This window comes from Dromaius novaehollandiae, chromosome 1 (assembly GCF_036370855.1).
Source record: "Dromaius novaehollandiae isolate bDroNov1 chromosome 1, bDroNov1.hap1, whole genome shotgun sequence".
NCBI lineage: Eukaryota > Metazoa > Chordata > Aves > Casuariiformes > Dromaiidae > Dromaius > Dromaius novaehollandiae.
In genome coordinates this window covers 36,182,697-36,197,322 of record NC_088098.1, presented here as the reverse complement: position 1 = coordinate 36,197,322, position 14,626 = coordinate 36,182,697, and the positions used below count along the sequence as shown (strand labels likewise).

Below are 14,626 nucleotides of genomic sequence, written 5' to 3'. Positions count from 1 at the left end.
CACGGATTACAGCTCCCCAGATAACCTTGGGACTCCTGTAGCCCTTGCCCAGGACATAAACAATGAGATGCCAGCAGCCAAAACCTTTAAAGTGTTGCAAGCATATTTAAAGTTTTTGTTTAGGCACAACTATGCAATAGATTGTGATAAAGGTATATTTTTCACAAGTCTGATTTATTAAGACTATATCACAAACAACTAGAGATAAAATAAGATAGCATGGCCTTTAGCTGCTTCAGGGACATGGAAGAATAATTAAATTTTAAAGATGCCATCCTCACCTTTAGGATTTTGCAATTATGATGGAACTTTCTACTTAAGGAGCCCAAACAGGGAACAAATAATTTTGGGGACAGTAAGATATGAGAGAAAAGAAGAGCACTGAAGTACTCCAGTCTTCAAACATTCTACTTTTATTTGAGAAGGATCTTGCACAACATACTGACCTACTGACAGCAAAAGAAACAGTTATGAAAGTTTAAAGAATTTAAGAGCTAGTGAAAAAAGTTCAGTTCAATAGGATTTTTTCTATCATATTTCCATTAGTTATGCCATATGAAGTTATTATGATCAGTCTTTTTTATTCTTTACTCTCACATTAGACATCCAAAACAGTATTTCACACTGTTTTAAAGAAATATGTAGTCTATTTGACAACAAGATTTTACCGAGTCCATTAAAAGATTTTTTGTTTTGCTGAACTGATGATTAAAAAAATCTCATTTGAAAATGTTATTATTGGGATAGCTTCAACTAGAAAAGTACAGGTGACTGCAAGTGTTGTATCTCTTATACAAAAAAGTAGCATGCACGACTTAAAGACCAGTAATTATGAAGTGTTTGTGAAACCTACAAATAAACACAGTCAAGAGTCCGATGGATTGCATACCTTTTACTAGGGGAAAAAAAATAGTGTTTTGCAAGATATAACACTTGGAAATACTATAAACAAACATTCAATGAATGCTGTTCAGTTCAGAAAGCCTCTCTAAACCAAGTTAATTTTACTACAAATATTCATCTCTTTCCAGACACTGCTCTTTTTAAGGCACGGCACTGTTCTGCCTTACTTTAGAAGCAACTTTACAACACCATCTCAGTTTTAAGCCTGATCATGTTGACTGACAGCAATGCAATTCTTGCCAAGACTTCAAATAAAGACCCTTTCATTGTTTAATTAACACTAAAAATAACTAATAAACTTAAAAAAGTAATTACAATTTTCATGCTTTGTAAAGTTTTCTAAACCTATCTGCATATGCATTAAGGAAATACTTTATTTTCTTAATTTCTGAAAAAATTGGTTACCATACTAAGTGTAGTTAAAGTATCTAAAACAAGTTTTAGCAAAGTTACAGTTGACAAAACTTTAAACACCATATTTAAAAGGCTCTTCAAAAAAACAAAGTACATGTTTTCTGGAAAAAAATCCATAAATTTAATTGGAACAGCTATGACAGCAGTTTATTTAGTGTTTTTAAATGAATTTTAGATGAAGTTAATACAGCTATGAAGATAGCTGTAGTTTGTAATCAGAAGATTTATTTTGACTATTTTCTTATGGAAAAGTTTACCCTTTTAAATATAATGTAACAACATGGATATTTCAGTCGCAGCTGTGAGATGCAGTCACATTTGTTATTTATTAAAAGAATAATGAGAATGTTAAATTATTTATCTCTCTTTGCTCACTAGGTAACATTAACCAAGCACAGCAGAAGAGTGACTGCTGAGACAGAAATACAAAAGGCCTGATTTTAACCTACCCCAGAACTCATTAAACCAGCCTACAAGAAAATGAAAGCAACAATAAAAATATTAAAGCAACAAGGCCTAAGGTTCTGCCCTATGTTTTACTGAGGAATGCAAATATTTGAGCAGATGGTAGCTGCCAGTACATGCTTCTAGACTGAATAATCTTACATCTGCTTCTCAAGAGAAGCTGGTAATTCACAACTCCTGATGGTCTGTGAAAGACTATTTCAGCTATCTATACCACGGTTTCTGAGTTTTTCTGTGAAGATGCCTACAGACGAAGACGACGAACAAATTAAGGCATGCACAGCTAAGTAAGTTCGCTGCAAACGAGACAGACAACACTTTCAAACTGATGGAGACACTGTTGCTTTTCATCACTTGCGATCACCTCACAGCCCGAGTTTCCTCTCCGTCCCCCGCTCCGCAGCGTAATCGCATTACGGAATTCAGGTTAACTGAAAATCCGCACCACTCAGCCGCTCGCGGCTTACCGCCGCAGCGACGCGGTGCCAACCCCGACAGCGCTGCGGACCCGCCGAGCGCCGCTCGCCCCAGGCCTCGCCTCGGCGCCCGCCCTGCCCCGGCAGCCGCACCGGGACGCGCTCTCGGGACGGCCCCGCCCGCGGCCGGTCCCGCCCCCGCGCAGGTGCCTAACGCTCCCCGCGGCGACCCCCGCCCCGCCCCCCACTAACGGCTTCTCCGCCCTTTCGCTGCCCACCGCGCTTCCAACCAACGGCCCCCAAGCGGCTCCCGGCCGCGGGCGCAGAGCCCGCCGGCCGCCACCGGGGCGGCCCCAGTCCCGGGCAGGTGCGGCGCGGTGCGGCGCGGTGCGGTGCGGTGCGGCGGCGACGCCCCCCTGCCGCTGCCTCTCACCTGCCGAGCCCAGCGAGAGCGGCCGCCGCCGCACCGCGTCCCCTCAGCCAACCCGGCGGGCGGGGGGAGGGGGCGGGGCGCCGCGCAGCCACCGCGCATGCGCCCCGGGGACGCACCGCCCGCCGGGGGCGGGGAGGGAGGCAGGTGCGCGAGACCCCGCTCGCCCCTTACCGGGGGGCGGAGGGAAGGACTAACCGTCCTCTAGGGGCCGCCCGGCCCCAGCAGCGGCCCCCGCGGGCGCGGTGCTGCCCCCCGCGGGGCCTCCTGCCCTCAGGAAGCGCCTCGGGGGTGACAGCAGCCCCTCGAAACACCTCTAAGAGCCGCTCGCAGGGAGGCACCTGCCTCAGGCGGCCCGCGGCTGGTCGCGCCGCCAGCAAACAAGTGGCATTTCCGAGGCCCGGCAGGGAGGGAGGCCCAGGCCCAGCGGGGAGGACGAGCGACGTGGCAGGAGCCGCCTGCACCCGGCCTGTCACCTGCTGCCATGGCTGGTGCAGGCGTGAGCGTCTGCTCTGCGCCCTCATCGCCGTCGGTCGGCTGCCAGCAGCGCTGAGGCTCTCCGGGTGGATGCACTGAGCGCCGTACGCTCTCAGGTCATCGTTTCCAGGCCCAACGCAAAAAAACCTCCCCCATACACTCTCTCTGACTGAACACTCACCGTTGAAACGGTTCACAGAATAAACCATCTGAGGTGCTGCATTTTGTGAGAAAGCAAACTAGACTTGCGACTCTGGAAAACATTCATCAATGTTTCCATGCCTCTGATGGCGATCTGGAAGAGAGGGTTAAAACATTGCTTTTGTTCACGGGCATGTGAGGACAAGGTTTTCAAGGTCTGAGTGTTTTGTTACCTCGAGTATCTTCAAAAAAAAACCCACGAGGAAATTAGTAGTTCTGTAATTGGTATACAGTAATAAAGTTACAGGATTACCCAATTAAGAGAAAATGAAATATTAACTGGATACTTAGCAATAATTTTCGTTCGTGGGGCATGCATTTCCCCAAATGAGGTCCTGATCCTGTCTAATATATGTAATAAAGACTGGACTATAATGCATATGCACAGAAGTGGTGAAATAAGGCCACATAAACAACTAAAAAAGACTGCATGCTTAAAAAAAAAGAAAAGAAAAACACTTTGTTTTTCCAGCTCTCCACTAGTTTGTCCAAGAAAAAGATATTACTATTACTTCTAATCTTGGCTTGCCTATGTCCTTAAACCATCGTTACTGCAACCCTGACAACTACTATAGTTCAGGCAATTTTCCAACTTTGTGGCCGTTAACATGCAGACTTCACTTTTTTCCTTTGAAGTCGTAGTCTGTATACTGCTTTTGGTTTTCTGTGTCTTTAGAATCAATAGTCAAAACAGTAGAAGGCTTCTGTAAACAAGATTCCATTTTACCATTGTTCTGATTAGATGGCCAAGAATTATCCTTCAAATAACAGCACTATTGGCTGTATTATTGCTTACATTATTGTCAGTAGCAGCTGAACTGAACTGAGTGCTGCAATGGTGAGTAACTTTAGCAAAATGCAAAAAAAAAATAATAACTAATGTAAACAAGATCTTGTCCCATTCATCAGTTAAGGAATTTGGGCCACATTCCAGTCAATTATTGAAATGTTAATTTTCTTGACAGCTTTCCACTGAATGTGAAAGAATCCTGTTTGACCAGTCCTGCAAGACATAGTCATCAACAAATAATGTTCTTAATCATAGCTTCCAGAAAACAAAGAGTTCATTGAGGGCAAATATGACAAAGATAATATGACAAAGGGGATGTCAAAAGACAAAGATGTCAACGTTATTCATCGTAAATATATTATCTATAAATAGTAGCATCTTTTAAAATGCTTTTCAGTACATAAATCTACACTGACCACAGATGAGGGGGAGCAGTCAGGCAGCAGAAAAAACGGCTGCCTAGAATCATCATCCACTGCTTTTCTGAAAGTAATCTAAAACCAAGAAACCAGGCAGAGCAGAAAGTGGTGTACTTGAATAACAATATAACTTGAAGTTTGTTGTGAAAAGCCTCAGAGCAGAGATGTTCAGTTTGAAGAGCTATGGTCTTGCTCCTCCAACCTTTAAAACAGTTTAATTTGCCAATATTGACATGCAATAGAGCCCAGTCAGTGCTATCAGAATACAGGTTTTTGAAATTAGAAGATATATCAGAAAGCTCATTAAAAGCATGATTGCAAAAGAGACCTGACAAGTGGAATCAGAAGTTGGAAACAATGTATCAAGCCTTAGTAAACTGACAGTAGTCTATAATTAGGATCTGTAATCCTATAGTTCTTAATCCTGTACAATGACTGTACTTGCCATGATGGTCTGCTGTTCTAACCAGATTAGACATCTTGCATTCTAAGAAATAAAAGGAATACCATTCTAAAGGCATTTGACTATGCTAAAATTAACCACGAACAGATATATTTTGTCAAAGTATTCCTGTATTTTGCTATCCATAGTGCTTTGAAAAGTCAGCAAGAAACTGCAGAAAATATAACTGGCATGGTTAAAATTAGGAGTTGAAACAACTAGGAATAAGTTCAAATATATTAATAAAAATTAAAAAATAAATATTTTTTTAAAGAGTACTTTTAGGCAGCCCTTGGTTTCTTCCTGAGCTACGCATCAGCATCAGGGTACAGCAAGAGTGGGGACACTTCACCATGGATAACCAGTTGGGACCAAGGGTGGCCCCACCAACAAGGGCACAGTCATGCACAGGGCTCACATGGTGACAGCAACAGGCTCTGTCATTCATCTAGTGAGCACCAGACAAGGCAAGATTTTTGAATCAGGTCCATCCAAGAAGTCCAGCCAGGAACAGCAGAAGACAGGACCACAGACAAAGGCACCTATAATGTAGGTCTGAGGCTCATCCAAGGGGAAGGAACAAGGGACAGGCTCACCCAAAACACAGCTCAGTCAAACACTGCAGCCCCAAACCCAAGCTTAAATGAAGCCCCTGGAGCCCCTTCCCACTGTGGGAAGGGGGTGCCTGGGTGGGGGTCCCAGGTGAGGCCAGTCAGGGCAATTAAGGCCTGTTAGTGCCCTCAGGGCCCTGGTAGTCAGATGGGATCAGGCAAACCAAAAGTCCTTTTAGAAACAAAACATACATCACTGTTCTTCTAAATGAGCAAAGTCACTGTTGCCAGTAGAAAGTGATGTACAGTTTACACCTTTGGTAGAATAAAATATGCTGCAGACGCTGTCTCTGAATAAGTAGATACAGTCTGACAGGACCATTCAACAAAACTGCCCAATATATAAAATCTGGAGGATGGAATTTGCTGAAATTGCGTTGTTTCTAATGACCACTAGTATTTGCTGCTCCCATCAAATCTATTCACTCAGCTTGTTGAATCAGTCCACGTGTTCCTTTCGGACTCCTTAGTGTGGTTAGATGCCACAAAATAGAAATTCTCATTCTCCAGCTAGATCGAAAGCTGCATCCTATCTTGCCACAGTCAGCCTCAGCCTCAGCAATCCACATACTGATAACTGACAGTCTCATTAGTGTAGCTTTTGTCCAGGCATACTGGTGTAAAATGTGGTAAAAATTGTCACAAATATATTCCCTCACTGTGCGGAGTCCCTCTGACAACGGCATCTTTGTCTGTCCGAGTCCTGTATTTCCATCAGTGGCATCAGTGTGAGAGAGTGTGTCTTCAAATGCAGCTGTATCCTTCCCTAACAGTTACATTCCACTGGACTATTTCAGTGAGGAAAATCTGCCTCAGTGAGCAAAAAGCGCAGGGGACAAAGATGTTTCACAGAGGCTAGACCCAGAACATAGCAGTCTTCTCTACTAAAAACCAGGAGTGACTGCAGGACTTTAAAGAAGTGACGTGCAGTGTTTTTCTTTGATCTGACTTGACTTTAATAAAGGCTTCTCACATACCTTCACAGACACAAACACCAGCTAATCAAACTGTTCCTCCCACAGATTGGGAGGAATAAGGAGAATGAGGTGGCTGTTTTCTCAACAGAAGGTGTTTGAGCGTGTGGTGGGGGAGAATGCCTCAACAATTTCACAGACAAATAAAGCAGATAAATTTTGAACTCTGTTTTCTACTTCCTTGAAATACTTCTTGCTTGTTTCTTTTATTAGTTTTTAATATTGCATAAACTGTAGTTATTACCTCACTTTCAAAGAATATGTTACAAAACAATAAACTCAAGCAAACCAAAGGATAAATCTATTAATAGAAGTCATGCATGCATTGCAACAGCATAGGACAGTGAAGAGAAGCCAAGAAATGTTCTACTATGTACATATAAGGAAACTAAGGTACAGAGACTATAAATCTTATCTACGCTAGAGATTTTTTTTTCCTGCTAGTTCAGCTGAACCGGTGCTAGCAATTTTGGGAGCCACAGCATAGACAAGACTTCCCCAATCAAGCATATTTTATCAGCATTTTAGCTCAGCTTTTGGAAAGCAAATCTAACTGGTACATTGGTATAAATAAGCATCCAGCTATGGGAGTCTTAAAACCACAACTCATGTCTTTTTACTGTCCCTGATTTAACTGATATAACATTAAAACCAATGAGGCCTTATTTTTCTTCAAATTTATCCGCTAAAAAAACCTCCAGAATAAGAGCAAATAGACAGGATTGATGTTAAATACTCCTGACATATAGCCTGTTTCTCAAAATTTCTGGTAATGGAGATGCCACAGTCTCCCTAAGCAATGTATCCAAGTGCTGAACTATCCTTGGAGATCAAAATATTTTCTTAAGTCTAACTTAATCTCCTTTGCTGGAGACTAGGACAAGAAGTAATGAGCTTATCTCAGTGGATGCTGGAAGCAAGACTCTTTAGCATATTTGAAGGCATCATCTACCCCTCAGTTTCCTCAAAGACTAAACAAACACAATTATTTTAGTCCTTCCTCATAGGTCACAATTTTTAGACTTCTAGTTGTTTTTATTGCCCTCTCTGGGCTTCCTCCAGTTGGTCCTCACCCTTGTAAATGAACAGTGCTCAAGCCTAGGCACAGTACTCCAGATGAGGTCTTAACAGCACTGGCTTTAACGTATCACACACCTGCTTGTATTTCCCAGCAAAATGCTTGGCAGTGTTATTCTGCTTTTTTTGTTTGTTTGTTTTGTTTTTATGGTAGCAGAATGCTGCTTAACCCATCTTTCTCCAGCTCGGGCTTGCGCTTGTGAACTTGTTTCTACGTCCATTGATTCTTCCTGAATTCTAATCCCGTTCTGAAAAAAATGGCCTTTCATATCTTGCAAATTTAATGAGCATAATCCCTATTCCATCAACCAAATAATTAATTAAAGTATTACACATTATCAGAACTAGGATGATGCCCTGAGAAAAGTTCCTTTACTTTATCAAGAAGTTATTCAAAACCATGCTTTGAGTATGGTTTTCAGATCAGTCATGCACTGACTTTGCAGTAGTTTACACTGGACGGTTTCCCTCACTTTTTTATGAGATGTCATAGGAGGCAGTTTCTAAAGCCTTACCAAAGCCTATCTATATCACATATATTGCTTGCTTCCTATTTATCTTGGAATGACTTAAATGATTTGCTCAAAGCACCCAACAAATCTGTTGCGGAACCAAAAGCCGTAACCAGGTCAGTCCTCTCCTCTGTTAGACTTATCAACGTACTAAATCAATGTAAGAAATAAGAGCTTAAGATGATGTCTAAAAAGTGAGTGTCCATTAAAGATATTAATTAAATGTCAAGACTTGAATAAAAAAAATGTAAAACTGAGGAAAGAAAATCCTTTTATACACAGCAAATAGCTATGCACAACCTGTAGAGCTCATTGACACAGTATAACAGGAATAGCAAATTCTTAGCTGTGTTCAAAAAGACAATTTTATCTTTTATATGGCTAGCCAGGACTCAGACTAATTAGGGAAGATACAAATGAATAAAGAATATCAATTATCATTTTCAGGGTACAAGGCAACTATTAACTGACAAGGCTTAAAAAGAAATTTCCCCTCTGAGCAAGTTAGTTCATGACTGTCCACTTTGACCAGAAGACTGATTCTACTTTTGTATATAAAATAAGTATGGCTCCTAGGTTTTTTTGAAGATGCTTATAAATGTAAAATAATACTGAATGGAAGAAACAAAAAAGCTGAAATGGCCTACTCGACTTATGTAAGGACTGACATGTGGTTTCATTTATCTTTAGAAACAAGCCAGGGAGAGATCCAGAGTATGAATAAAAATAGTACAACATGTTCATCCCTATTTGGGAAATGGCATGGATGCCAAACCTGAACTCAGAAATCACAAAATCAAAGTACAAAATGCATTTTCACCTTAAAATTAACTTCCCCAAAAGCAAACTTTGCAGTCCTGACAATTCTGTTGTTAAAATTAGAGAATCCTTTTGCCTGAGGAGATTCCAGAAATAGCTCCACCAAATACTCCCAGTGGTAACCGTGAAAACCATAGGGCTAGGATTCAGGAATCCTATGTTTTATTCACATCTCTGCCTTGGATCTGGATAGCCTTGCTGTGCCTTAATTTATCCATCTTGAAACTGATTTTCATGAGACTTCTCCCTCCTCCCCCACAACATACAGTTATGTTAAAAAGTTTAAATAATGAATGTGTCAAAGGTCTTCATTTATTTCAGACCAAAGTTACTCTAAAAATTGAAAATGTGGTCCTAATGGACTCGACTGTCCTTAGACTTCCTCCGTGACACAGAGATTCAAAACCAGACTTCAGCAAAGGCTGCCAGTTACTGCTCCATTCTTCTCTGTGAGGTACAGCTGGTCTTACAGAAAAATTGTTGCACTTACCAGCCATTTTCCCATGTGACAGAAACACCATTTTATTCATCTGCAGTCCTGCATTATGTAGGCTGTATGGAAATTACTCCACTTCCACTAGACACAGGAATACCTTCCGGTTTAGACAGTGGCCTGCTCTTCTCCCTTGCCTCCCAGGCTGACTTGCTCACGGTGGCAAAGCTTTGTGAGTTCAGCATGGCACCTCAGAGACGCACTTCTGAAAAGTAACCTGAAGCCTTTGCTCAGTCACATCGACTGTAAAAATGCTGAGGCAGCATCCAGCCCAGAGCAGGTCCAGTTCCACAGGAGCGAGGCAGTACTCTGTTACATCTCCCAAACCTCAGCACAGGGCTCTCCAAAGTACCGATCGCTCCAGCAGTCTCGTCTCCGCTAGCATTTGCAGCAGCGTTACCATGAGCAGAGATGTACCTGCACTCACCATGGCAGGAAAAGTTTTTCCTCACCCCACTAAAGCAATCAGAGTATGGATTTACTCAGAGGACTGGGAAAAAGACATTCCCCGATCAGCACCCTTTGGTGCCCATATGTGTTCTGGGTCACATGCTGGAAACCTCATAACAAGCTGTGCCCCCCTTTCCAGGTTTATTTTATCCACTCTTGGCTCACAGATTAAACCTCATTCCTGGGGGAGCAATGAGGCTTTTGATTCTGAATCAAAATAAACAAATGGAGTATCGTGCATATTTTGCAAAAAATTCCAAGGCTATTCAGGCTTTTTTTAAGGGAAAAGTTGCAGAACACAGAGAAGGAAAGGACTGGTTGCAGCACAGAGTGGAAATGATTGGGCTAGTTGTCCTTAGAAAAAAGGGAAGGCTTGTTGGGTTTATCTGTGTGGCTTCACTAAACTCACTCTTTCTCCTGAGTGTGCCTTTCTCTCTTTACACACGGCTCTGCAAAGCAGAGGAAGTAATGTTCGGAGGCAATCGTTTAGTGTTGAAGTGTGCCAGGGAGGAAAGCCAGAACTGCTTGTGCCATTTAATGTAGGACTGGCAGAACCACCTGGGCTGCTGAGTCAGGTCTTCAGTTTTATCTTAGGGACTGTTTCCCTAACTAAGGAATAATCACAGGTGTATTAAGTGTCATTTTTAATAACAGTAAATATTTTGTTTGTTTGTTTGTTTTTAACTAAAACCAGCTAAATAAGAAAAAGAACTCTTGTGAGTTGTTCTCTTTACAAAGAAAAATTGATGGTGGTCAGCCACCCTACTGCAACCCTGTTTACGTACAAATACCAGAAATCCTGCTTTCTCAAATGCAGCAACAAAATTTACACAATTCCTAGTGCTTTTCAGACAACACATAATTTGAAAGAACTTGCCTTTTCTAAACATTTTTCCCTGAAAATGCTTTTCTGCCTGTTCTCAGTCCCCAGCTTTTCTTTGAATCTGTTGGGTCCCATCTTTCTCTTTCTCCCTCATGCAAGTTCGCACAAATCTCTCTGCCCAAGACACAATTCAACAAAATTCTCCATCTTTATAGTCCCAGTTGTGTTGCGTGATGACAAGTCCCTACATTTCGGTTTGAGGCCCACTTTAATTTGAATGCAGACAGTGTTTAATCTGAATGAAGGGTACCTTCCTCCACTGGTTTCAGCATGGTTTAATCACTCCTCTAACAATGCTAATGTGGTAAATCTCACCAGAGCTTTACATCAGTCATTACTGCACGGTGTTATTCTCTTAAGGTCACACACTAATCTGGATTTCCATTCTTACAGATGTTTTTTCATATACACAAATCACAGTATATTCATAAAGAGAATTTCTTCAGAAAAATAAGCAAAGCTGTCCTCACAATTATTGCAAGGGAGAAATAGAACGGTTCAGTTCTACTGTTATGTACACTGTGCATTGTTATATATTATTATTATGTTTCCATGTAGGGAACAAGCAAGCAGTTACCATTTGTTACTCTCCAAGATTCAACAAAATACTAGATTCATTAAAAATACTAGATTCACTAAAATACAAGCCTCTTAAGCCATAAAGGACATCAATTTATGATGTTTCCCTTGATACCTCAAAAATCTTCACTGAGGGCACAAAAATGACAGTTCTGCAAACAAAAAATCAATATTAACTGTAATGCAAATAAAAAAATTTGGTATTCTTATAAAAGGAATATTCTGACACAAGAAAAGATCCCACTCTCTTATCTAACTCAGTCATGAAGAAGTGCAGGATGCATCAATATGCATTATAAAGCACAGAGTATGCATCAACCTTCGATACACTTCTGAGTGCACTCATATAATAAAATTCTGTTAACATAATTTCTTCATTAATAATCAAAGAAATTAGGCTCTTGCATGAGCCAGCATACAAAAAAGGATGATTACACAAATAGCAAAGAGTTGCGTTCCTAGGCAAGCAAGGAAATTATCTAATATCTAATGTTTGACATTGTGCAAGAAGCTTTGCAACCCTGGTCATCTTGCAAGGTAAGATGCCACTGACTTCAAAAGAGCTAGTCCTTAGAGCAAAATCAAGGACTTTTCCTTCTTCAATGTTCCTATTGACCATTTAGCTTTCACTTAAGCTAAAACTATGTTGTTAATGCTACATTAACTAGCTTGCACAGCCTGTTTTGGGTGAAATAGGCAAAGCAGCACTTCGAGAAATAAGTCTTAAGTCAGGAGAAAGTCATCCCAATCAATCCACATACTGGCTGTTGAGTGCAATTCCTAGACACTTCATTCCCGGTTGCTTTCTGGATGCCATCTTCCATCAGACAACTGCCATGCCTTGACATCAGCTTGTTTTTGTGCATATGTGCCTTATGGCAATAAAAGGATTGTCAAGGCTGCTAACAACCACAGTAATAATAATTCTAATACCAAACTCAGGGCTGCCAAATCAAAAATGATGTTTATTTCATTACAAGGAAATTGCAAAACAAAGTGTTTCTGAGTACGGTTTTACAGTACACTAAGAAGTAATCTGTTGCAGGCTTTATCCTGCAGACAGAATTCATTTGTAATCCTCTGAAGTATTCTACCATGTGACTCCCAGAGATAAAGCAGCCTACTTTAAAGGATATTTGCACAGCCCACAGTGAGTGATGCTAAGTATGGCAGTATCTCTCTCACTAGATTTACTTTTAATTATTACAATTTCTGTCATGAAAGACACTGTCAGATACCACAGCAGCTCTCTACATGTTCATTCTAAGGTCAGAGGACGTTTTATGTTATTTGTTCATTTTTTAATTTGTTTAAATGGAACTCCAACAGCAAGTGGCAGTAAGTAGAAAAATAAAGCAAAACCTGATATATTCTAGTCTGAGAAAATCTGACAGCAGCTTGTTAATACTGCCTTTTTCCCATCATTTTAATTATTCACTTCCTTTCAGTGGGAAAATTATTTCATGTTGTTCAAACCACATTTTAGCCTAGTTATTACGGCATTTCTTTGGATATTGGCACTGTGCATTGTTGTTACAGCTACTGAAGCTTCACTAACGCACAATATGAATTAGTCTCTGTTCCAGAAACCTTCCAATCTAAATGAGCACAAAAATCAAGAGAAAGGAGGAGGAGCAGGAAGCGCAAAGAAATGGAATAACTTGTATCTGATGAATTCCTACAATCTGTTGTGCTGTGTTGTTTAGCACTCATTAATGATATTACCAGAAACCTGTCTAGTTACACAGTGCTAAAATGCTTTTGTCTCTATGTGATTTGCATGTGTCCAGAGCCCCTCAAGAGAACATAAATGCAAAATAAACCATTAGCAGTGAACTTCATCAGTGGAGCTACATGCATAGAAAAAAACTTCTGAAAACTATTCTGTAGATGAGACCTCTCAAATTCTTGTGTTCCATATGCGCTTAAAGAATGAAAGAATCTCCTTTGCTGCTATTGGATAATGATACAATAACTGCAAAGGACACCCATCAGGAAAGACCAAAAAAAGGAAAAGAAATGATCAAATTCATTGCCAATGGTCCTGGTTTACACACTTTGCAAATCCATCCTTTTTGATACCTTTCAGGATCATGATATATAGAGAAAGAATTTCTGCATGCTACCTGGCAGATGACACCTGTTAAAATAATTCTATATGACAGTGAAGGTGTGATTATCTAAAATGAAGTGTTATTTATCATGTCTTGATGATATCTTGGTTAATATGCTGTAATAATAAGACTCCATACAAATATTAAGTGATGTGCGGGATCTGCAAAGTTAATCCTTAAATACAAATGTGAAAACACTAGTTGCTTATAGAATGAAGAGCACTGGAATTCTAGCAGCAGTTTGCAAGGTCTTGTCCACTACTATGAGATTTTAAGAGTTTGCTTTAAAGCTTTATATGCTGCAGTGGACTCAGTTACATTTAAAAATCTAATAAATGTCATTACCACCCAGCAGCACCCAGTCACACTGGAGAGAGGAGACAATAAAAATAAAAATCCCTATAGAAGTTGATCTTTTATTTTCTCCAAATATATATATATATATTTAAATTCCTCTATTGTCACGTACTTGTCAACTGCCTGTTAGCTAGTTAATCAATTGACACCCTACTTGAACACGTGTCTTCACTAAATAATGATTAAAGGGCAAGAAGAGCATTCAGATTACCCAGGTGGTTTTTGGTAGTCTAGATCTACTCGTTCAACAAATTTGGCAGAAAGAAAGGAGAGCATCAGATATTTATCACTAGGAAAACCTGAGTGACGCTGCACACAAAAATCCCTGCACTGGAGGGAAAAGAAGTGGCTTGCCATAAGGCAGCAACTCCACCCAACTGCTGCTGATCACTGCTGCTACCTTGGAGGAGGCAGGGCCACCAGTGGTGTCCATGAAACCGTCCCCTTCACCCCGCTGCGTGCCAGCTCCAGCTTTTCTCTCCGAAAAGGCCGTGGGGCACCCTGCCCCTCACCAGCACCGCAGCTGTAGTCTCTGCTTACCTGGGTAATCACAAAAGAGTTGTGCTGCGTAAGGCTGCCTCATCATCCATTTCAAACCTCCAGCAGGCATTTCTCACACAGCGGATTATCGTGGTCGACATCACCCAGAAGCGAAGGAGTATGTCTGTTGTTGACCAATATGTTCTCATAGTCCTTAGTCTTAGCTGACAACACTGACACTTTTTGTCATAAGTCATCAAAAATCACTTGCTGTTGTTTTCTTCCCCCCGAGTCCACCTCTTTATCCTCTGCCTTTAAAG

General features: G+C 41.0%; 1 protein-coding gene across 3 annotated transcripts in view; it reads right to left on the bottom strand.

Moving 5' to 3' along the window:
- Window positions 1-2,709, bottom strand: part of RAB3IP (RAB3A interacting protein) — a 32,591-nt gene extending 29,882 nt beyond the window's left edge. For 2 of the 3 annotated variants that reach the window (XM_064508988.1, XM_064509000.1), the window contains exon 1: window positions 2,147-2,211. In XM_064508988.1, the coding sequence (XP_064365058.1) occupies window positions 2,147-2,196 (50 nt within the window). In that variant the 5' untranslated portion in view covers window positions 2,197-2,211. Of the gene's footprint in view, window positions 1-2,146; window positions 2,212-2,631 lie in introns of those variants that run through there. The other variant, XM_064508995.1, reaches the window with a different exon arrangement.
- Window positions 2,710-14,626: the final 11,917 nt, after the last annotated feature.